At 47.1% G+C, this 23,165-nt stretch overlaps 1 protein-coding gene across 1 annotated transcript in view; it reads right to left on the minus strand.

Moving 5' to 3' along the window:
- PLPP3 (phospholipid phosphatase 3) overlaps positions 1-23,165 on the minus strand; it is a 79,620-nt gene that overhangs the window by 17,644 nt on the left and 38,811 nt on the right. Inside the window, exons 2-4 of the mRNA XM_027852799.1 lie at positions 15,828-15,985; positions 6,008-6,288; positions 5,018-5,075 (exon numbers count right to left, since the gene is read on the minus strand). Coding sequence (XP_027708600.1) covers positions 5,018-5,075; positions 6,008-6,288; positions 15,828-15,985 — 497 coding nt within the window. The remainder of the gene's footprint in view (positions 1-5,017; positions 5,076-6,007; positions 6,289-15,827; positions 15,986-23,165) is intronic.

Consider the following 23,165-nt stretch of genomic DNA (forward strand, 5'->3'; position numbering starts at 1 on the left):
TCCCAAGGTAACAAGAAGCAGAGTTAGGGGGGAGGGTGTGTGTGTGTCTGAATTCAGGTCCTCTGCCTCCAAATTCAGCATTGTTATTGTGATGTCCCATCCGTTTTTCCAGTTGTAACCTCCCTTGCCTGGCCCCAATCCTGGACACAGTAGCCAGAATGGAAATAGTTTACCCTTGGACTCCTGACTGTATCACAGCTAAAGCTTTTGTATTCCATTAAATGGTTTGCAGATGGACAGAAACTGGGCAGGTTTCCCCTCCCCACCCTGTTTCTATCACTCTGGGGACAGACAGTTCCACAAACAGTTCAGAATGGGCCCTTTGTCACTGAACCCATCTACCACCCTACTTCCTCCAGACCACCCCAGCCTACAGACACCTCTCCCGTCCTCTGAACGCCGCCGTGTCTGAACCACTCCCTAGACAATCCAGGCCAGCAGTGAAAATGCAGTGGGACACTCTTCCTGGTGGGCTGAACGGATCCAATCACTAGTCCTTCCCACCCTTCACTCCACAATCCCTGATCTGGTGACCCATTGAGCTGTGAAGGTGACCCGGGGCTTTCAGAGGCTAAGTCAGCAAAGAGCAACAGCCAGCTCTGTCAGGCTTTACCTAGCCCAACGGGCAAAGGGTAGATATTGGATCAATGCAAATTAATTGATTGCCTCATTCATCTCAATCATTTAATAAACATTCATCGTTTGCTGACTCTCAGAACTAGAGATTTGAGCATCTCAGTCCTTGGGAAATCTTACCAAACTAAGATGGAGCACCATGGACCCGGAAGAAACTTGAGAGGTCAACGAATCAGTGCCTTCATTTTATACATGAGAAATCTAAAGGGCCCCAGAGGGCTCATAAGCTGGTCAAAGTAACACAGCGAGTTAATAGTAAAGCTAGAAAATGACCAAAAAGCCTGTTCCTGATAGAAAGATGCTACCTGAGAGTTCCGGTCCATGGACATGCACATTCCATTCATAAAAACAGAGAGATCATAGGTAGCATGATAGGACCATAGATTTACAGTTGGAAGGGATTTTGGAGCCCACTGAGCTCAAACCTTGCCTCCCAATTTTAAAGATGAGGAAACTGAGACTCAGAAGTCAAATGACTTGCCTAAGGTCACACTGCTTAATTCACATCTGAAGCAGATTTGAACCCAGGTCTTCCAGACTCCATATTCAGCACTCTTTTCCAAGAGGAAGCCTCAGAATATAAAGCCATCAGGTCTTTCCCTGCTTGAACTAGAGCTAAAAGAATTAATTCAAGAGAACCAGTGCATTATGGGAATGGCAGAAGTAAGGAGAATAAAACCAGAATCCCAGAATCTTAGAGTTAGGGAGGACCTTGGGGGTCTGAATGACCCGTACAACAGGCCGTACAAGGGTCACCTGGCCTTGGTTTGAAAACCCCCAATGCCAGACCTCACTAGTTCCTAGGGAAGCCCATTTCACATTGGAATTAGTAGGAAGCTTCTGCTCACATTGAGCCTAAATGTGCCTGCTTGCCATTTACATCAATTGTTACCCATTCTGCCTTCTGGAGCAAAGCAGATTTTGGTAATCATCTCCCTTTGTTTCTTTCTCTGGGAGTGAGACTGATTTTTTTTTTCTAATATGGAGAGTAGAGAGCTCATTCAGACCCAAGGGAAGACGCCACATGCAGGCTGTATGCTATTCCACCCATGTGGGGTGAATCCGCCACGACTAACACGCGAAAGCCCCAGGTTCTCAGAACTTGGCTGCTTCCCTGTTCCGGAGGCCTCTGTCAGAGCCTCTGGTACATCCACAGCCCAGCTGCCAGAAACATCTGGAAATGAGGGAGGCAGAGGAAGGAGTGCACCAAGGGGGACCCCAAGGTTTGATGCTCTTCTAGTGAATGAGGGGAGATAAACAGAGAGGAGAAGGCAGGGCCAGGCAGAATACATAGTTCTATGGGATGGACTGTGTGACTTTGGGCAAAACGCTTGCCTTCTCTGGGCCTCAAACTGGAAGGAACTAGAGATCTCAACCCTTCTATTCTTTTTACAGATGAAATGAAGGCTCTTAGAGGTGATTTTACATTTCCTTCATGAGGTTCATGCTCAAGCAGAACCAGCCTCCCCCTCCATCTTGTAGAATTTCTACACCCCTTCAGGATTTGGCTCCAACACCATCTTCTGCAGGAGGCCTTCCAAGATCCCCCACTTTTTAGCGTCTTCCCCAGTTCCCTATCCCACCAGAAACTGGAGTATCCAAGAATCCCAGCCTCCTAGGTTTAGAGCTGGAAAGGACCACACAGAGGCCATATAGGCCCAACCACTAATTTTGCAGGTAGGGAAACTGAGACAAGGGAAAGTCAAGTTGCCCAAGTTCTCATAGGAATGAAGCAATACAAACAAGAATAAAAATAATAAAATTTATTTTGCCTCTGTGTTGGCCTGACTAATCTGTATATATTGCATCCTTCAAGTACCAGTAAGTTCCTGGATGGGAGGGGCTGTCTTATTTTTGTCCCCAGCACAATGCATTCAATAGGTGCCTAATGAATGCTTGTTGGATTGACTTACCCAAGATCACCCAGATAAGTCTATAGGGAACCTTGGCCTTGAACCAAGGTCTTCTAAGTCCTAGCCTGAACATCTGCCTTCCACCATATTGGGCTGTTTCTCTTTGGTTACACCCTACCTATAGTAGGTCCTCAAGGGCTTGCTGGTGGGAAGCAATGGGTTTCAGTTGCATACCTCTCCCACTACTGGCACAGAGAACCAAAGAGCCAAGTCAAAACCTTACCCATCGAATGAGCTAACCTTCTCCTAGGGAAGGAGCACAACACAGATGCAGCTGGAATGATTCTGGTTGTGGGCAGCACGAAGGCTAGCCAGGACAGATGTAAGTTTGTGGGTAGGTTGTTGTTTTTAATTAACATTAACCTCCTTCAAAGACTAACCTCACTCTTCTTCAATGCCCGGAGATAACTGGATGTTTGGGGCACAGCTGTTTCCCCCCAAAAAAACAACCCTTTTTGCAAATATGGTCTAATATTGAAGGCCTCAAAAGGGGGTTGTACCCAGTAAAAGGCCAGAGGTAGGTCTGGAAGTCATGATTGATGCCATCAAAGGCCCATCAGACCTCTCCTTTCCCTCTGTTTTAAAAGGTTTCCTTGTAAAATGAGGGGACTGGATGAGATGACTTCCCAGATGGATATGGAGTCAGAATTAGGTTTCCAATCCCACCTTAGACACTTATGAGTCATACGACCTTAGGCAAGTCTCAGCCTCAGTTTCCTCATTTATAAAATGGGAATACTAACGGTTCCTACCTCACAGGGTTGTGGTAAGGATCAAATGAAGTAACACGAAAATGTTTCTCAAGCCTTAAAGCACTGGGTAAATGGGAACTATTCTCATCCCCACCTCAGAGAAACAGGAGCAATGTGTGGGGGAGGGAGGGGCCTCAATGGCCTTAATGAAATCATTCATTCAGAAACCTGCCCCACCCCCACCCCACGAAGAGCTCTTGCTGGAATCATGAAAGGCGAAAGGAAAAACATGGCAGTCAGTGCAATAAATTTGAAAAAGGGCTTTTCCCCTATGGGAATCTCTGGAACACCCCCCAGGAGGTGTTCTTCACTTGTTTGTGAAAGTAAAAAAGGGGAAATATTGGGGGAAAGTCATTCAAGGTGTTTTCCTTTTAATGAAAGCTGGTGTGTCCTGAATACATCTGGGAAAGAATGGCAAGGCGGGCCAGGACACCTGAGCAGCACTTCCTCCCTTTCTCCAGAAGATAATTAAATTAGAAAAAATAACTTCTGTCCCCTAGGGAAACAGAAGATGGGCTAAGGGAACAGTCAGTAAGAGCTAGGTTTCTGAATGGGAGAAAGAGAGAGAGAGATATGGGGAAAAGGGAGAGGGGAGAGAGGGAGGGAGAGGAAGGAGGAGGAAGAGGGAGAGGGAGAAAAAAGAATGAGAGAAAGAAAAAAGAGGTAAGAGAGAAAGAGAAAAGAAAAGAAAGAAAAAGAAAGGAGGGAGTATGGCTCAAAAATAAATAAAATCTGTGTTTCATGTTTTTTCAACTTGGGGCCCACCTTTCAGCTTCACATCCAAGATAGCAGGAAACTCAGGGGCCTCCCACCTCTGAAAGGATTGGGGAAAAAAATCAACCTCTCTGCTCTCTTTTTCAAATCCCTAATAATGTTTTTTTTTTAAACAAATCCAAAACAAATGTCCATTTTCCCAGCAGGGTCCCCCTTCCACCTCTCTGTCTGACCTCCTCGGGCCCCTCTCTGTGAGGTCTATCCTAGGGCCAAAGGCAGGAAGTTCCTATGCACACCTGCCTCAATCAGTGGGAGATGAAAGGAAGGGCAGAGCCGAAAGTCCGTGACAAAGACAAACAGAAAGGCCTACACAGTTGGGTTTGGAAGCAAGCCTGGTCACTGCCATCTATCCAACTGACAGATGGAGATCAGAACTGAGACCCAGTCACCTGCAACCATTTGAATGCTAATAATCCTTTATAGATGAATAGGACTTTGTTTCCCCAAAGCTTCTTTCTTCATTTTACACATGGAAGCTGAGGTCTAGACATGGGTCATGGCTTATCCAAAGTCCAAGAAAATGGCAGGGCCAGGACAGAACTTAGGAGTCCTAACACACCAAATCAGTAATCTCCTGAGACTCCACTCCCCTGACCAACACACACATGCTCTACCTTAATAAAGGGCCAAAGCAAGCCAGCAGAATGCCTTGCCTTCAGTAGACAACTGATCCATGTTTGTTGACTTGAAGGTGGTGTGGCTGCTGAGTTCAGAATTTCAACTGGAAGGGATCTTCAATGATCTAATCCAATCCCTCATTTTAGGGAGGAAAGTGAGGTGGATTCACCCAAAGTCACACAGTGAGATAGCAGCAGGAACCTGGGGTTTCTGACCCATCATCCAATATTTTATCTGAATTTTCATTTCGGATGAAACCCCCAACCCTCCCTGTGGCTAACAGCACCAAAACGGGGAAAGCTATAGTCAGCCTTGAGTACTTACCGCCAAGTAGAGCATGGTGTACATGGAGAAGGAGGCATGGCCAGAGAAGAAGGATTTCCTGCAAAAGAGAGAAAAGGGTGAAGGAAATGCAGCTGAATAAAAACTTAGCCACCTGAGAGAGGGCAGGTAAGTTTAGGGCTTCCTGAATCCCATGGCAGAATGTCAATTCTTACACTCAATCACCCAGTGTCTCCTTACATTGGTATACAGCTGGCATCATGCTAACAAGAAACTCACACCACTGTTTTTCACAAAATCTCCAGAGTTTTGAGTGGCTCAACTCACCCAACCCACTCCCAAAAGTGTCTGTCTAGATGCTGTGTGAAGACCACTAAAGTGAGGGAAACCACCACCTCTGAGGAGACCCATTCCACCATTAGATTAATATTTTAATAACTTAATTAATTAAATAATAATCACCATAATAATAATCAAGCATGTCTGCCTTTCCATAGCTTCCACCCACTCACTAATTTGTACTGTAGGACCAGGCTGAACAAGTCCAATCTCTCCTGTGACTGCTCAGACAGTTGAAAACAACTATCATGTCCCTCTGCTCCCCTCTACCTACAGTCTTCCTTTCTCTAAGCTATATATCCTTAGTTCCTTCAACTGATCATCACGTATTATGACTGAGCCCTGGACTTGGAGCCAAAGAGACATGAGTTCCAATCCTGCCTTTGAGACACTTCTAGTTATCTGACCTCGTACAAGTCACTTAGTACAAGTCACTTAAATCACCGTGCTGTGCTAAGTGCTGGAGAAGCGCAGGGTGGAGTCTCTGTCTTCAAGAAGCTTACTTCAACGTTTACAAAGTGAACAACAACCCAATGAGTCCCATGGTGAATTCCTTATGGGCAGGGAGAGTTCTGCCTTTCTTTGCACTCTCAACCTTTCACACAATGCCTGGTACACCGTCGGCGCTAAATGAATGCTTGGGGCCTGCCTGCCCCTAGGCCTAGCAGAAGCCACACCCTTCAGCCCTCTCACCTGGCTTCCTGGACCCTGCTGTCATCTCCCTGGCACTCATAGATCTGGACGTAGCCCACAGAGCAGTTGACTTTGCTGAAGTCGAGGTTGCAGACAGCCAGGAAGTGGGGCCGCAGGCGGCCAATGGACACCTTGGCAATGTCCGTGAAGGACTGGCTGATGGCGCAGCCAAAGGCGAAGCAGCCCACCTGCTTGTAGAGAGCGGCCACATATGGGTTCTGGATCACAGAGGAAGACTTCTCCTTCAGGTAGTAGATTCGGTAGAACTCCCCGGTAATGATCTGAAGCAGAAAGAGGATATCAGCAACAGGACCATTAGACAGGCTCAGAAAAGCTGGGAGAAGAGAGGAGGGGATGGGGCAGTGTCTTTGGAGGAGCTAAAGAAGAGTTCTAGGCCTGAAGAATGGAGAGGGACATTGGCTAACATGAGGCAGATCAAAGAGGAGGGGTTTATGGAGTATCTATCCAATGTACCCATTTCACACATGGGGAAACTGAGACATGAAGAAGGGAAACAATATGTTCAAGATCTTGTAGCCAAGAACCGCCTAAGCTAGGAATATGAAGCCTTCCTAAGAACTGGTACTTAGAGTTTTCTAGGCGGTCAGGCAGAGGCCAGTTTGGGGGATGGAAAAATGCACTTTCAAGTCCTGCCACTGACACATTCTGATTGCGTGAAAGAAGAGGGCAAGTCATGGAATCTCTTAGAGCCCCAGGCAATTTCCTGAGATGATCAGCAGATCCCGGCAGCTGATGCACAACCTGAGTGACCTTGGGGCAAGTCATGCCCCCACTCTTAAGCCTCAGTTGCCTTCTGTGTAAAATGAGGCACCTGGACTTAATGCCTTCTAAGGTTCCTTAAAGCTCTGAGATTCTACGATAGAAGGATCTTTCCGGCCCTGACATCCCCTGTTCTCAGGCCCCTCCCAGCTCTGAATCCCCTGTTCTCAGGTCCCTCCCAGCTCTGACCTTCCCTGTTCTAAGGCTGCTCCCACCTCTGACATTCGAGCACTCCAAGACCGGAAAGCTAATGGTGGAACACGCCAAACATACACCAAATGAGATGACATCTGATGAAACACACGCCGATCCCTCTTGTCTTAGCTCCAAAGCACAACCTTGGATATTTCCTGATTTCAACCACAAGCCAGAAACGGCAGAGCATTCAACTGTCCACTCACCACAAAGATCCCTTTTGTACTTCCTTTCCCTGCATGTGGATGGGCCTTGTGCCCTTTCTGGGTGACACAGCTGGGGAAAGTAGACAGTGTATCTATAACCACAACGGAAATAATAGACAGGCATATCTGGACTTCCCTGTCAGGCGCAGCCAGGCAGCGCTAGACCTGGGGGCAGGAAGACGCGAGTGTGAATTCTTCCTCACACACTTACAAGTCGCGCAACCCTGGGAAAATCACTTAATCTTTCTAAGCCTCAGTTTCCTCACCTGAAAAATGAAGATAGGAATAATAATAATAATAGCAGCTACCTCCCAGGGGTAATTGTCACTATGACAAAACATATACAAAGCTCTCTCCCCTCCCACTCTCCCCACGTGTGGGTATGCTTATACGTGTGTGTGCGTGTACATATATAATATGTATATCTTAAACTGCTATATAAATTTTAGCCATCATCATCATCTTCACCATCACCATCATCATCACTGTCGTCATGCCTAACCATCCAGCAGGGGAGACCTGAACTTCACCAAGCATGTTCTGACAAAGCTTAGATTCCGAAGGGGCCCAAGTCCGATCAGCGGCCAGCTCCGCTGCAGGCACAGAGGGCAAAATCAGCCCACGCAGTACTTCCTGGCCAGATGAGAGCAGGAGGCCACACTGTTTCCAAGGGTTAAGTTTTAACACATGCCCAAGGGACACAGGAGGCAGCCCGATGTAACTCGCTTAAGTAAAAGCCAGAGTTGATTCCTGACTCTTTGTATCTGCTCAAGTTTAAGCGTTACTCTGTTACTGCATGGTCACTGTGTTCCTCTGCCTCCACGATCTTGGTCCCCTCATCTGTATAATGGGAGTAAGCCCCACAGTCACTACTTTGTTATCAGGAGGGTCAAACCTTAAAAATCTTAAAAAGCCAAAGAAATAGAAACTATTTTTCAAAAAAAGGATTACAAACCTTAGGAATTCTAGTTCCAGTTCTGTCATTAATTAGGACTAACCATGGTCAAGTAACTTCCCCTGAGCCTCAGTTTCCTCATCTGTAAAATGAGGCTAAAAATACCTCACTCCTACTTCACAGGGCTCAATTAGTCAAGAGGTATTTATTAACTCCTCCTCATTGACTGTGCCAAGTGCCTAGGATAAAAAGACAAAGCAACAACAGTCCTTGCCCTCAAGGAGCTTACATTCTAACAGAGATAGCAAACACATAAATGGACACACCACAATATAGAAGGAAGGGCTCAGCAGCTGGAGGGACCTAGAAAGGCTACCTGAAGAAAAAGTCTCACACGAGGCCATGAGGTGAAGAACCGTGCCAACCAGAAGGTGATACATATGTGCCAGTTATCGCCATCCTTCTGTCCTACATACTGAACTAAAGTGAATCACTCTCCAAGGCAGGCACTCTTTCCCCCATACCGGACTCTTCATGACAAAGGCACTCATTCCATTGGTTTCCATTTATTATCATTTTTGCTGTGGTCAGGAAAATCATTTTCCCTCTGGAACTGCAAAAGCATCTGTGCCCCGGCCCCAAGGCCGGCCTTGTGTGCTGAGGAGCCCATGGTGACCCTGCCCGGCTCCGTTTTCTTCTCTAGAGCCATTAATAAGCAACAAATTATTTGTCCTCTTCCCCCTGTCCCAGAGGAGGCTCTCCGAGTTGACAGGGCAGCTGTAAACCAATATTATGAACCAGCCAGGCCCGGCTCCTTGTAATCCTAACTCTTGAAAAGCTTCTTAGTGAAAACTGCCCGTGGGCAAATCTGTCCAAAAGTCTCACACCTCTGCCCAGGAGGGCAAGATTGCGATGGTCCAAGATGACCTCGTACACCCAGGCCGAGGAGGCCCCAGATTCACAGCTTAGGATCTGCTCCGTTCTGCTAAATGTTTTTATACCAGAGGAGGAAAATTAACCCTTCCTCTCTATTAGATTGCTACTCTCTGAGTCCCCACCCCTTGCAGCGGCCTCCTCCCTTTCGGCCAACTTCCATTCCTGCCCTGGTCACCAAGGCCTCCATCTCTAAGCTCAACTGTCAGTAAAATGCCTTCATGCTGATCCCTCTCTGAAACAGCCAGCAATATAATCTGGGAGGGATGGCCGCCTGCCAAGAGCATGCTGAGGGGAAGTCTCCCCTACCTGCCCCTTAAATGCCTGGCACAACATTTGGAAACTAATAAACTGGGGAAATAGCACAATTAGGCTACATCGAGATGAAGCTGGATCAGCCAGCGGCTCAAGGCTGCTCTCTGCCCCGGATGAAGAATGGGACCCAGCCTCAAAAATGGCCGGCGATCTCTCGGAGAGGTTTTCCGGCCTTCTAGAGCAAAAGGTTACGGTGAGTTGAGCTCAGCTAGGCATAATAAACTTGTTCATGAATACGTTTTTGATTGTCCTCTCAGTGGGTAGGGGAGAAGCTGAAGGGAGGGAATCAGGAAGGTAAAATTTTAAAAATGAATGTTAATTAAAGTACAATTATCTTAACAAATAAATACATTTGCTTTTTAGCATATACTAACTGGCATAAAACTGTGGAGGGTTTAAAAAACTGGCGGGGGGGGGGCCTTAGAGAGAAATCCTTCTGCAACCTTGAGCAATGTGTTCCCCTCCCTCTGCTGGGTCTTGGTTTTCTCATCTGGGTAAGAAAAGGTCTATGGCCCTTTTTAGATCCTAATATCATCTATTTAGAGCTGGAAGGGGCATAACCTTCTACTTGTCTGTCTCCTAGCCCTAGAATGGTGTCCTCCATCAACCCCTGCCTCAATTTCCAGACTCTGTTCAAATCCCACCTTCTCCAGAAGGCCTTTCCCAGTCCCCCCTCCTCACCCCAGCTGCTAATGCCTTCCCTTTTCATATTCTCCTCATTTACTCTCTATATCTTAAACGTACCATTTGTTTACACATTGTCTTCTCCATTAGAATGTTAGCTTCCTGATGGCGGGAACAAGTTTTTGTTTTGTTTTGCCTTTTTTTGCCTCCTCATCAATTAGCACAGTCACTGGCACATAAGGGTTTAATATATAAAATACTTATTGATTGAGGGGAAGGGAATAACCATTTATTAAGTGCCTACTATGTGTTAGGCACTGTGCCAAGTGCTTTACAAATATTACCTCATTTGAAGCTTACAATGACCTTGGAAGGTTGTTATCCTCATTTTACAGTGGAGGAAACAGAGGCAGATGGCAGTTAAGTGACTTGCCCAAGGTTATACAGCTACTAAGTTTCTCAGGGAGGATTCAAACTCAGGTCTTCTTGAATCTAAGCATAGTACTCTCTACACAGAGCCAACTAGCTAACTCTTGATTGACATTTTGTCCAACTCCCTTAGTTTACAAATGAGGAAACTGAGGCTCCTATCAGAGAAGTGATCTGCCCAGGGTCCCACAGGCAGTATTCCAAACCCAGGTGTCCTCGTATCTTAGCCTTGCATTCTGTCCCCTTCCCAATGCTGACTCCTGCAACCCATGTTGGGTGACTACTGACTGTCTTGTTGCCCTGTGCATTATTTTCTTACCCTGTGCTTTTATAAAACTGCTCTAATTTCTTAAATGCTTATGCAGTTATATCAGCCTTCATCTTCAGTACTCCAACAATCTCCTTTTCAGAGACAGACAAGAATCTGTCTTCTTCCTTCCCCTTTACCCTGCTGTGTTTAAAAGAAAGCCAATATCAACAAATTCCCAACCAAAATACAGGGGAGTATTTTATTTAAAGTCTTGGGTTCAGCAAGGGGAGGGGAGGTGAGGGACAGGATAGTAGCGCCTCCATTCTGACATACTTTCTTCCAGTTTAACTGAGAAATGGGGTACTTTCACCAGGAGATTCCCCAGTTTTATTGAACCAAAATCTATCTAATGGGCTCTGGGAGCTGCTCTTGCTACTAACTCCATGGGAGCCATGCAAAATAATAACTAACATTTCTATAGGCATCTTAATGTTCCAAAGCTCTTTCTAGAAATGATCTCATTTGACTAATTAGAATAAGTCTAATCCCTCTTCCTCATGGAAGCCCTCAGAATTCTGGAAGAGAGCTAGCCCGTCTCCCCCTCCCTCAATCTTCTCTTCTCCACTTCTCCACATTAAGCGTCCAGTTCTCCCGCAGCCCCTTTTTTTCACCATCCCAGTCACCCATTTCAGGATTCACTTCAACTGGCCACTCACCGTTCTAGAATTCTGCTGTCATGTTCTAGAAACCTTTTATTCCAGCTGATTAAATACTGTCATTGAACCTGGGCTGTTATCCCAGGGGCTCAAATCCCCTAATCTGCACCCCACCCCCATCTGTGATTTTCTTCAAACCTAGACACTTAACAGGTTTGGCAAACTGCTTGGGAAAGCCTGTCTTAACACCCTAAGCCTAGACCTGCCATTAACACTGCTCTCCTGACATACAGATGTCTTGGACTCTTTCTCTCTGCTAAACATTTTAAAATGACTCTTATTCCTGGGTGCTAGGGGCCACTAATGCCCCTATAATAGCTGGAAGACCCTCAAGTGTGGAGCCAGTAGGCCCCCTGGGGGTAGAATGAATGAATGAATGAATGGGTGACTACGAATTTACTAAGTGCTCATTAGGTCCCCTGTTCTGTGTGCGACACTGGAAACAAAGACAAGAGAGTCTCTGTCCCCAAGGAATCTTATCTTTAAATATCATAGACGATACATAGAGAGGACCAGGGGCCAGGAAATGGAATCTGGAGAGTCAGAGATGTTGAGCTGACCCACTAATTACTAGGCCCTTGCTAGAAGCAATAGAGATAATAATTTGATTACTGTTCTTAGAGTAAGTGGAGGCCAAAGAAGGCAGAGGTAGAGGAATAGCAAGATGGTGGGAATGGGAGGTATGGTCCAGAGATGGTAACGTATTTGGTTTGGAGCATTTGTACTCATGCACCCACCAAATGGGGTAGCTCAACCCCAGGGAGCGCCAAAGCTGACTGGATTAACTCCCCCTGGAAGACAAGAGGAGGCTTGATCTCTGGAGGTCACGTTCAGAGAGTGGGATCCCAGATGGGGAGGGAGGGTGCCACAGCAAGGCAGATGGCCAGTCACTTGGGAAAGGAGGATGGCTAGCTGGCTAGGAGGTGAAGCATGAAGTTGACGAGGAAGGTACACACAAAACGACGGACAACGCAACCCCAGTACATACAGAAGGGAGAGTCACAAATGGATGGCACCCTCCCCCCTTTCCCCAGCATGATGTGAGTATTAAGGACAGTCTCAGAAGAGTTTCAACCATTTGATCAGAGGACAACAAAGCAAGAAGATTAATTTGCTCCTTCTCGGCTGGTGGTCTTGGTAATTGCCCAGATGGAGTGGATTGTAAATTGGGGGATTGGGTCTCCTGCTGATACACCACTGGGTAGGCACAACTTCACTTCTTAAAAGAGCTGAAAACATGACCAGACTGTAATGAGGAGCCCAACTCTGAGAGCCTGGTTTTGCTGGTGGTGCTGTCTCCGATAAAGGAAAACCGAGAAAAGTAATTCAGCCCAGATGTGTGGAAACTGAAGCCTGATCCTGAATAAACAAGTCTTCAAGATATTAAGCTCTCCTTGTGTCTCCAAGAAGTCATTTGCATGCGGTGCAGAGAATGTTTCTCTGTGTGAATTGCTGGAAGTATTTAAGGAAGATATTTGAGAAGCAAATATTGGACTTCTCTCCCCTCCCAAGTTCATGGACTCATAGAATATCAGAGCGGAGAGGGCCCTCAGAATGCAGACCACTGGGATACAGAACATCCAAGATCAGGAATGAAAAGGGCGTTCGGACGTAGAATGTTAGAACATCAGGGCTGAAAGGCAGATCCTTAGAAGCCAGAACACTGTGTCAGAGCTGAGAGGGACCCCAGAATACAGAATGTGAAAGCTAGAAAAGACCCCAGGACACGAAACACTGGTGTGGTAGAGATCCTGTAACCCAGTATCTTCACTGTATGGGAGAAGGTCCAAAGAGAAGTGACTTGCCCAAGGTCATACATTATTAAGTCCAGGGGTTCTTAATCTTTTCTTGTGTCCTGGGCCTCTTTGGCTGTCCTATGAAGGCTTATAGGCCCCTTCTAGGAATCATGTTTTAGAATGCACAAAACAAAATACACAGGATCATGAAAGAAATATTATCAATAAAATAATCAATCAACAAACACTTATGAGATAAAGTGAGTGCCCTGCGCAATATCAAAACTAAGGATGATTCTGGAAGGCAGGAGGATGGAGAGACCCTTCACCTTTCCAGGCTTCAATGACATTAACTGCTTTTCTTTGACCACCTGGAAAGCTTTTTGTCCACTTAAATAACCCTGGTGCTCTCCCACCTCTGTGTGCCTGAGGGAAGGTAAGCTCCTTGAGGGCAGGGATTGTTTTTTTGTCTCTGTATGCCCAGGGCCTAGCACAAACCCTAACACATCTAGGCACTTCAATACATGATTGCTGGATTGGCAATGATCCAAATTTTGTAAATCCCCCCAGTGTGAGGATCAAAGCTCTGTACAAAGCAGGTATTTAATTATTTTTTCAACAAACAAATGGGTGTTATTAGCTCTGGTTCTAAAAGGGACCTTGGAGATCACGCACTCAAAGCTTCTCATTTTAGTTTTACAGAGGAGGAAACTGAGGCCCGGCTAAGAAGCTGCACTTGAGGGGCAACTAGGTGGCGCAGTGGATAGAGCACCGGCCCTGAAGTCAGGAGGACCTGAGTTCAAATCTGGCCTCAGACCAAACACTTGACACTTACTAGCTGTGTGACCCTGGGCAAGTCACTTAACCCCAACTGCCTTAAAAAAAAAAAAGTTGCATTTGAGGGGGGTCTTGAAGCCTAAGAACCATTGTCCACAGGTGGAGATGGAGATGAGAGGAGGTTAGGTCACAGTGCTTCAAAGCCAAGAGAAGTCACTCCTCAAGTTGGGGGGAGAGGGAGGCAGTGGGAAGCAGGCTGGAATGGGAGTCAGGAGACCCAGATTCAGCCTCCCACACTTTCACTCGATCGACGGGGGACCCTGAGCAAGTCCCTCTTTGGGCCTCAGTTTTCTCATCTGTAAAAGGAGTTGGATGAAGTCCCTGCCAGGTGAAACCTTCCACGAAGGTCTGAGTGAGGGCTGCAGAGATGGCTAAACACTTTGTGTGCCGGCCTTTGCCAGCCTGGCTTTGCTGGCTCGCTGCAGAGTCCACGAAGGGAGAAGAGAAGGGCAGATAAAAGGGGTGGATGGTATTTTATTTCTCATCCCTAATCCCCAGTCTCCCTGCTAGAGTCATTAAGCCCTGGTGAGGCAAAAGCTGAGAGGGGAAAGAAAGGCCTGAGGCTTTGTGAATTTGGAAGGTACTTAGCTTCGGCTGTGATGATGATCTGGGGGCCTGGGGGCCATCTGGAAAAGAGGTCAGGAATGACGGACTTTTTCCTCGTCTTTTGCCATCACAGGGGCCTGTTTCCTCAATCACTTGTTAAAGGTTTCTGTCCTCCGCCTCCATCCCCTTAACTTCACGGCGAGGGCCAGGAAGCCCCCAGCCAGGGCCTCCGTTCGGCCCAGGGCCCCTGGTGAGTCCCTCTTGTGCCAGGACTGGCTGTGTTTCCAGGTGCCTAGGACAGGGAGCTGTGTTTTCTCTTCTTACTCGGGAGGCTGAGTGTGATGTCATTGGACAGAACGCAACAGCAGCAGCGGCAGGCTGAGGGGTCTCCACTCATCTCTGACACCCACCACCCAGTGCCCACCTGGGGATTCCGCACACAGTGCTTTCAGAAATGGGGGCCATTTAGCCTGAACAGGACAAGGCTTAGGGGAGAAGGGACTGACGGCGGGGTCAAACCTCTGAAGGCCTGTGGCACTGAAGGGGGATTGGCCTTGCTGTGCAAGCTCCCAGACAACAGACCTCAGAGCGATGCGTGGCAGGAAAGCAGATTTGGCCTGGACATCAGCAAAAAACTACCAACTGTGAGAGCTGCCCCAAAGAAGACGGGGCTCCCCCTCCGAGAGGTCCTAATGCGCCGTCCTAATGCGCCGTACAAATCATTAGAGAGGACAAATCCTCTGGGAGTGGGCCGGACCAGCAGGCCCCAAGCTCCCTGCCAGCTCTGAAATTCCCTGATTCTGCACTCTGGGAGGGAGGGATTTCCAGTGTCGTCTCCCCTTTGGACAAGCAGAGTTTTGAGGCCAGAGACAATTGCCACATGCACGACTTAAGGTCAGATCCCTTGACTTGGTCACACTACTCTCCACTGCCTCTTCTGACTCATTTAGACGAGAAAATAATGTTTTGGAAAATAATAAATAACTAAAGAGCGTTTTAAAGTGCTTCACACATATTAACTCATTTCATTCTCATGATTCTGTGAGTAGCCACTAAAGGTATTATTACTCCCATTTTACAGATGAACAAACTTGGTCACATGTGAAGTGAGGGCGAGACGGTGTTTTTGTGCAGGTCCTCCCAACTCCAAGGCCTCTCTGCTTTCCCAGCTCTGCCTCTCAGTCAGTCATCTTAAGCTGCCCATGGGCTCAAGGTGTGACCAGAAAGAAATGAGCTTGAGGAGGAACACAGCAAGTTTGTTTCATCTCCCAATGTCACCCAAGGGCTCGAGGAAGGAGCCCTAACCAGCCCCCCAGGGGCAGGATTCAGAACCCCAGGAAGAAGGCGCAGGCACTTACTGCGAGGATAGCGATGACAATGCCCACGGCGCACAGGACGGCGTCATTGATCGTCTCCCCCGTCTTCAGCGGGTACTTAATGCTCTCATCATTGCAGTAGAAGCCTCGTCGGTAGGGCTTGATGGTGCTGGTCTCGATGATGAGGAAGGGCAGGCCCGCTGCAGGAGAAGAGGCAAGCGCCAACATGGGGGAAGGGAAGGAAAGAGGAAGGACAAGGTCAGTGCCATGGTACCAATCAGGAACAGCCCACAGTAAGACGGGAGCCAATCAAATGATCACCATCATTTTGTCCTTCTGTGCCCAGCACAAAGGATGGGGACCTGAACCTGTCATTTCACTGGTAGAGAAAGAGAATTAGGGTTAGAGGTCCTGAAATCAAACCCCCTCATCTGTACGAATGAGGAGCTGAGGTGAGGTTGCCTCACCTCAAGAGAAATGAACTGGCTTGCTTAGGATCACATAGTTATTAGGACTTGAACCCAGATCTTCCAGCAAGATATCTCCCCCACCATGCTACCTCTCAGGAATGCCCAACGTGAGCAAAGTTCCTTCCTCCAGTGAGGGTGAGCAGCTCACAAGTCCCCCGGAGTACTCAGAGCGGGCGACTCGTCCAATGTCCCAAAGTCTGCATAAGTCAGAAGTGGGACTGGAACCCAGGTGTTCTTGGCTTTGAGGCCAGCTCTCTCTCTATCCTCTGCACCTCACTGCCTGGCACAGAGTAGATGCTTAACTAATGCTTACTTTATTACTACCAGAAGCTCACTTCTCATGCCATGCAGTCTAGAAATCAATAAGCATTCCTAAACCGGCGCTCACATAAATGTCTGTTAAGGAGCAGTTCTCGCTGGTTGCTAGTTAGCCCAGCCTCTCTAGGCCTCAGTTTCCTCATTTGTAAAATCAAGCAGTCAGACTCAAATGACCACTAAGGTCCCGCCTACCTCTAAATCTATGATCTTGTATAATCTTCTATCTACCTTCTACGAAAAGCTCACTCCTCCTCCCCTGATGCCTGTGACCTCTCTCCCTAAGTACCTTGTATTCAACCTCTATGTGCTTTTCCCCTGATAGAATGTAAGCTCCCTGAGGCCAGGGATTGCTTCTCCCCTTCTCCCCTCTGTATCCCAGGTGCCTAGCCCAGTGTTGGGTACACAGCAGGGACTTAATAAATGTTTGTGCACTGAAAGTACCATGGATTAGCACGGGCCTCGAGACTACAGGCTCACCTCCCCAGATGATGAAACACCCAAGGACAGAAAATAGGGAACTAGATTACCATCATTTATTAAGTGCTTACTGTATACTAGACAGTGGACTCAGACATCACCTAGGCCAACGTCCTCATTGTACAGATAAGGAAAGTGAGATCTGGAGAGAAATAAATTGTCCAAGGCCACACAAGTAGGTTAAAGTAAGGAAGCAACCCCAGGCTTGTTCACAGGCCATGGGCTCTCTCCCGTTGGCACAATCTAATTTTTATGACACTTACTAATACAGGCCTTCTCTACTCTAGTAGGTGCTAAATTCCTCTAGGATGGAGATTGTATTTTATTCATCTGTTGCCCATATTGTGGAAGCTCAGTCCAGCCCTGGAATCTACATGCTGGAAGTACCCAACGCCCCCGGCCCCTGCCTCTGATTGGATGGCTCCTCCAGTGGCCAGCCCAGCCAGGTCTCATTCCTCTACAGCTGGCCTCTGCTCCAGGTGAAACCCTCCAAAACAGCCCTGACACGTGATGGGGAGCTCACTACTATGCAACTTTTCAATGACTTTGATTATTTCAGAAGGCTTTCCTGCTGTTAAGCCTACATTTGTCTCTGTAGCTTCCTGGCTTATGGGGCAAAGCAGAAGGAGAATAATAGCAAGCCAATAGCTAACATTTATATAGTGCTTATCATATGCCGGGCACATGTCTAATCCTTTCTCATGAAGGCTCTTTAAATACTTGAAGATAGTTCTCATGTCCCCTCCTGAGCCTTCCCTTTTCCTCCAAAGTCTCCCCTGATTGGGTGTTTTGGGCACTGCCTTTGGGAACCCTGCCATGCCAAAAGCCAACTCAGCCAAAGGTCACCCAGGGAGTCCAGCCATGCTCGGAACGCAGCTTAGTGTCTCCACCTTCAAAGGTCAGGGCCCAAGTATGTCACCCTCAGCCAAGAGCAGCCTACTCAGCCCCACCCCCAAATGATAAGAAAGAACACTGCGAAGGATCCCTTGCTCTCATGGAGACATGGGGGCACTGCCAACATTCTGAGCTCTTCGAAGACACTCGGCAAGGCTGGGGTGGGGGGGCTGGAAGGAAGCTGGGGTGTTTTTTCTCTGGGTCACAATCTCACTATTGTTGAAATGGGCTTTATGCAACAGGCCACGAAGCAGGAGGCCGGTTGGATAGCCAGGCCAAGAGAAAGAGTAAATGGCATTCCTTGAGGGGAGGGCTGTGGGTGGGGCTCAATGCCCTGTGGAGGGCCCTCTACCCCAACAGGTGCAAGTCTATAATAGGGGATGATCACCTAACCATTACATTTCTCCCCCCCCCCATTAAACAGTCTCCAAATATATCCTCAACTTGGAAAAAAGTTAACTTAAAAAACTCACTAGGAAAAAATGTTTTTAATTAGAAGTTGGAAGACTAGAGTTCTAGTCAAGGCTCTGACACCAAGCTTCTCCTCTCTGGGTCCCAGCTTCTTCCTCCCGAAAATGAATGGGTAGAGAATGATGACACCTCACATCCCATCCAATATAAAAAGGCTGGTGGCCACCAACTAGGATTCCATAACTCGTAGCTATAGCCCTGACAAACAGAAGAAGAATTATTATTATGGGAGCGGGAGGATCCTGGCCTCTGAGTTCATCAGCTTTGGGGGCCTCCCTGTATGGAATCTCCCTCCACAGATATAGAGCAGCAAGTCCTCTGACACTCTCTTAAAGGGGCACCTCAGTGCACAATCCTTTTTAAGTGACTTGCCCCCGGGCATCAATCAATTGACATTTATTAAACATCTACTATGTTCCAGGCACTGTGCTATGTGCTAGGGATACAAAAAGAAACAAAAGATAGTCCCTGCCCTCAAGAAACTTACAATCTAATGGCCACCATGTGGCAGATGCCAAGTCCAGCCCACCATCTACTGTGTCAAAATACCTTTCATTTATTAAACCCCTGCTGCACACTGGGCAACTGTGCTCTAGGTACCAGAGAACCAGCTACATCGTACTGAATCCGTCCCATGAATCCAATTCCTCCCATCCTTCAAGGCCCAGCTCAGGTGGCCTGTCCTCTCTGACGTCTACCCTCATTCTGGGAGCAGTAGAAATGACTGTTCCCTCTTAAGGAACTTGTCTTTCACTACAATTCCACCATCTACCTCATCTCTCAACCAGTCTTGGCATAAAAGTCTAAAAACAAAATAACAACAATAATGAATAATAGTAAAATTAAGAAAGCCGAGACTGGGTCTTATTCACCGTACCACTAGAGCTGAAAAGGACCCTGGATGTCAGCTGATATATTCAGCTAGGAAACTGAGACCTAGAAAGCCATTTAACAGTGTCGTCTCAAAGTCACTGCCATAAGGAGCTAAGGCAGAACTGGAACTCGGGACCTGTGCCCAAACTGTAACTTCTTTCAATGATGTTATGCTGCCTCCCAAAGTAAATTGTACACAGTAGGATCTACATAAGTATATGCTGAATAAAGGAATCCAAATGTGAATTTAGTTGGCCAAGAATGCTCAGATAACCCATCTTAGTGTTAGAGCACTCATGGCTAATTAAAATTCACATTCACATCTGGAATGGTATCCTGAACAGAACCGGGTCCAAAACCTGGCTACCAGTCACATCGTCTCTGTACTCTTTGGCCTTTGGTTCTCTGTCTCTCAAATGAAGCTGATGGTGTCCCCACCATTAGAATGTAAGCCCATCGAGGGCAGGGACGATTTCTTTGTATCCCCAGTGCCTTGCACAGGGCTTGGCACGTAATCAGTGCTTAAAGGAGATTTGTGGACTGATCTTTGTGCCAGTACAAATGCTACAAAACAGAACTAAGCCTTCAAGAGCTAGAGAAATGAGTAGTTAATAATGATTTTAATTTAAGATACTTTAAGCTATTCCAGTCTCTTTGCTCTTTGCCCAAGACCCCATCTGAAAAATATCAGAGACGGTGTAACTGTGGTCAATTCCATTTGTTCCACAGCCCTTTCTGAAAAAAAAAAAAAAGGGGGGGGGAGGGTAGTGGTGGTATTTATGTATTGTCACAGATAAACATAAGGATTTATTTGGCTCTATTCTTTGGATTTATTTAAATTCCATTGTTATTTACGTTTGTGACCCCTAACTGCTTCCTGTTAGAACAACAATTTACTTTATCAAATTTATATTGGCTCAGGAAAGAAATAAAAGCACCGGGTCCCATTACTGTGCCTGACATTTCAAAAGTAAACAGAGTGTGGTTATAAAATGCTGTTACCTTCCGGCCACCCTATCACCCCAGAGAAGAATGAAAAATGAAAACCAAAGAAAGGAGGAAGGGAGGAAGGAAGGAAGGAAAGAAGGGAGGAAGGAAGGAAGAGAGGAAGGAATGGAAGGAGAAAGAAAAGCAACAAGCATTTATTAAGCACCTACTACCAGCCAGTCACTGTGCTAAATGCTTTACAAATATCTCATTTATAGGCTGAATGATTGACAGCTGATATTGACACACTGCTTTAAGGTCTGCAAAATTCTTTATATATATATTATCTTCATTGGCCCTCCCCAAACCCTATGAGGTGCTGCTCTTATTACACCCATTTTATAGATGCAGGGACTGAAGCTCACAAGGGTGTAAAGGGAGTGGCTCAGAGTCACAGAGCATCTCTAGTGGGACTTCAGCCCACGTCTTCCCAGGTCCACTACTCTAACTAATGAAGGTCACAGTAACCTTCTAAGGCTATCAGGGTGGAAAACATTCTTTATTTTACAGATGAAGTAAGGCTCAGAAATTCACACAGCTCATTAAAATAACAACAATAATACAATAAAACAAAACCCTCATGTTTAACCCTGCACACATACACATAAGGTTTGCAAACAAGCTTTCTATACAGCAACCCTGTGGGGTAGGTGGGCGGGAGGTTTCCTTTGAGCACAGGGCCTCGAGATGGAAAGATGGCCTTAGAGATCCTCTAGTCCAACCTCATCCTTTAGAGACAAGGACTCTGAGGTTCAGAAAAGTGAAATGATTTGTTCTACGTCCCTGCAACGGCAGCCAGGACTCCAACCTAAATCCATCTCCCAGCCTCTTTCCATCACACAGGCCTTCTCCGAGCAAGTGGAAAAGCTGAGTCTATCATCCTTCTGACTTCAGATGGAGAGCCCTGTGCATCAGCGAGGCCGCCCCACCATTCAGAAGGATGCCGGGCAGCCAAGCTCTCCACATTGGGAGTGCAGGGATGGGGCTGGGGGGAGAGCTTTCTAACCCATTTTCACTGAGCTACCTAAGTGTCTGAAACCTGGCCAAGCTGACTCCAAAGAACAGCTCCAAGGCCAGAAACTGGATATTCATAGTCTGCTTTTAAAATCCTCACATCATAATGAAAAAACACAGCTCCAACACAGAGGAGCCTGCCTCGGTCTCTCTCCAGGGCCTTGGGACTGAAGCCATAGGCCTGGGTGTGTGTATGGGGGAAGCGGGGGGAGGGTGTCTGAGGGTCGGGCCACGGCTCCTCACATACGTGGCTTATGGCCGGGGAGCCAGCTCTTCTACTGGGGTAATAGCTTTCACATGACAGGTCTGTAAAACACATGTTCCTAGAGACAATTAAAAACGCCTAAAAGCTGAGCAAGCCGGGAGAGAAGCAACGTCTGGCTTGTCCCTTTGCCCTCTTGAAACCCAAGCAGAAGCTGTTATTTTTTCTTTCTATTTTCTTCATTTACCACCTCCCCTCCCACCCCGTCCAAACAGGACGGGGGTGTTTCTGGGCCTCCGTGATGGGAGGCAGAAAAAAGGCTGCACTTCAGAGCCTTTTGGTGTGTTCTCTCTCTTGGGAGGCCCCCGAAGTCAGCGACTTTCCTTGGTTCTCACTCTCTTCCCATCACCGCTGTGTGATATTCATTCTCTCTCCCCTCCCTTCTCCTTCTCCCCCTTCTCTCATTAAGATTTGTGGTTTCAATACGGGGCCTGCCAATCCACTTTTGACATCTCTCCAATTAAAGGGTAACCTCAGATCTCTTTCTTTGATAGGAGAGGGATAAATATGGTCCTCCATGGCTGTGGGGAGATGCCCCATGCTGGGCCCCTCGAGAGGTTAAAGGTACAGCCTACTCTTTTCAGGGGTGAAGTCTCAAACCCCAACTTCCAAAGGGGGTGCCCATCCTCATCATCAATGAGACGTGGAAAGATAATACTTCTGCCATCATGACTGGGAGACAGAGAGGGAGAGCTGAGCATCTGGGTCTCACAGCCTAATTTTTCTTCCTACTCTTGGCCTTTAGAACAGTGGCTAGTGGAGAAACTGTGGACAAAAGAACACCCAAATCCCACTTTCCGGAGTTATTTTTTCCTTTCTTCTGGCATAGAAGGACTTAGGAGTCTAAAACAGCTGGGTTCAAATCCCTCCCCTGGCACATGTTTTGATATGTGACTTCACTTGTCCAAGTCTCAACTTCTTCATCTATAAAATGGGAATAATGCTGCCAGCAGTACCTACCTTCACTGGGCTACTGGGAGGAACAAATGAAATGAGGCAGCATGGTGTAACAGAGAGGGCACTACAAGAAAAGCCAAGAGGATGTGGGTTCAAATTCTGCCACATACATTTACCAGCTGTCTGATCCTGAGCAAATTACTGAACCTCTCCAAGCTCAGTAAATGAGGGTAGTGACTGGATGCCCTCTGGTGCCCCTTCCAACTCTAAGACCCTATGATCTGTGGGATGTATTTAAGCTTTAAAACACTCTCTAAATGTTCATTATTGTTATTTGTTCGCTACTTTGCAGCCAAACAGGACTCCTCACTGGTGCTTCAATACACCCTCCCCATTTGAGGTTACCCCTTCTGTGGAGCACTAAGGTGTACGAAGCCCTTTGCCCTCAAAGGTTCCATGAGAGAGGCAATATATACATTATTAACATTTCCATTTTATAGATGAGAAAGTTGACGTTCGGAGGTGATGTGACTTGCTCAGGGTAACACAGCTGGTCTTGCTGTGTCCATGTCCAGTATTCTGCCCACTGTACCTTTCAGCCCTGATCCTGCAACATCCCTACCCCACTCCACTCCCCTCCTCTGTCCCACACACACACACACACACACACACACACACACACACACACTTTCTTTAACCTTGTGGCAGATAGCAAGC

The sequence above is a fragment of the Vombatus ursinus genome, unplaced genomic scaffold, assembly GCF_900497805.2.
Source record: "Vombatus ursinus unplaced genomic scaffold, bare-nosed wombat genome assembly UNPS02009824.1, whole genome shotgun sequence".
Taxonomy (NCBI): Eukaryota; Metazoa; Chordata; class Mammalia; order Diprotodontia; family Vombatidae; genus Vombatus; species Vombatus ursinus.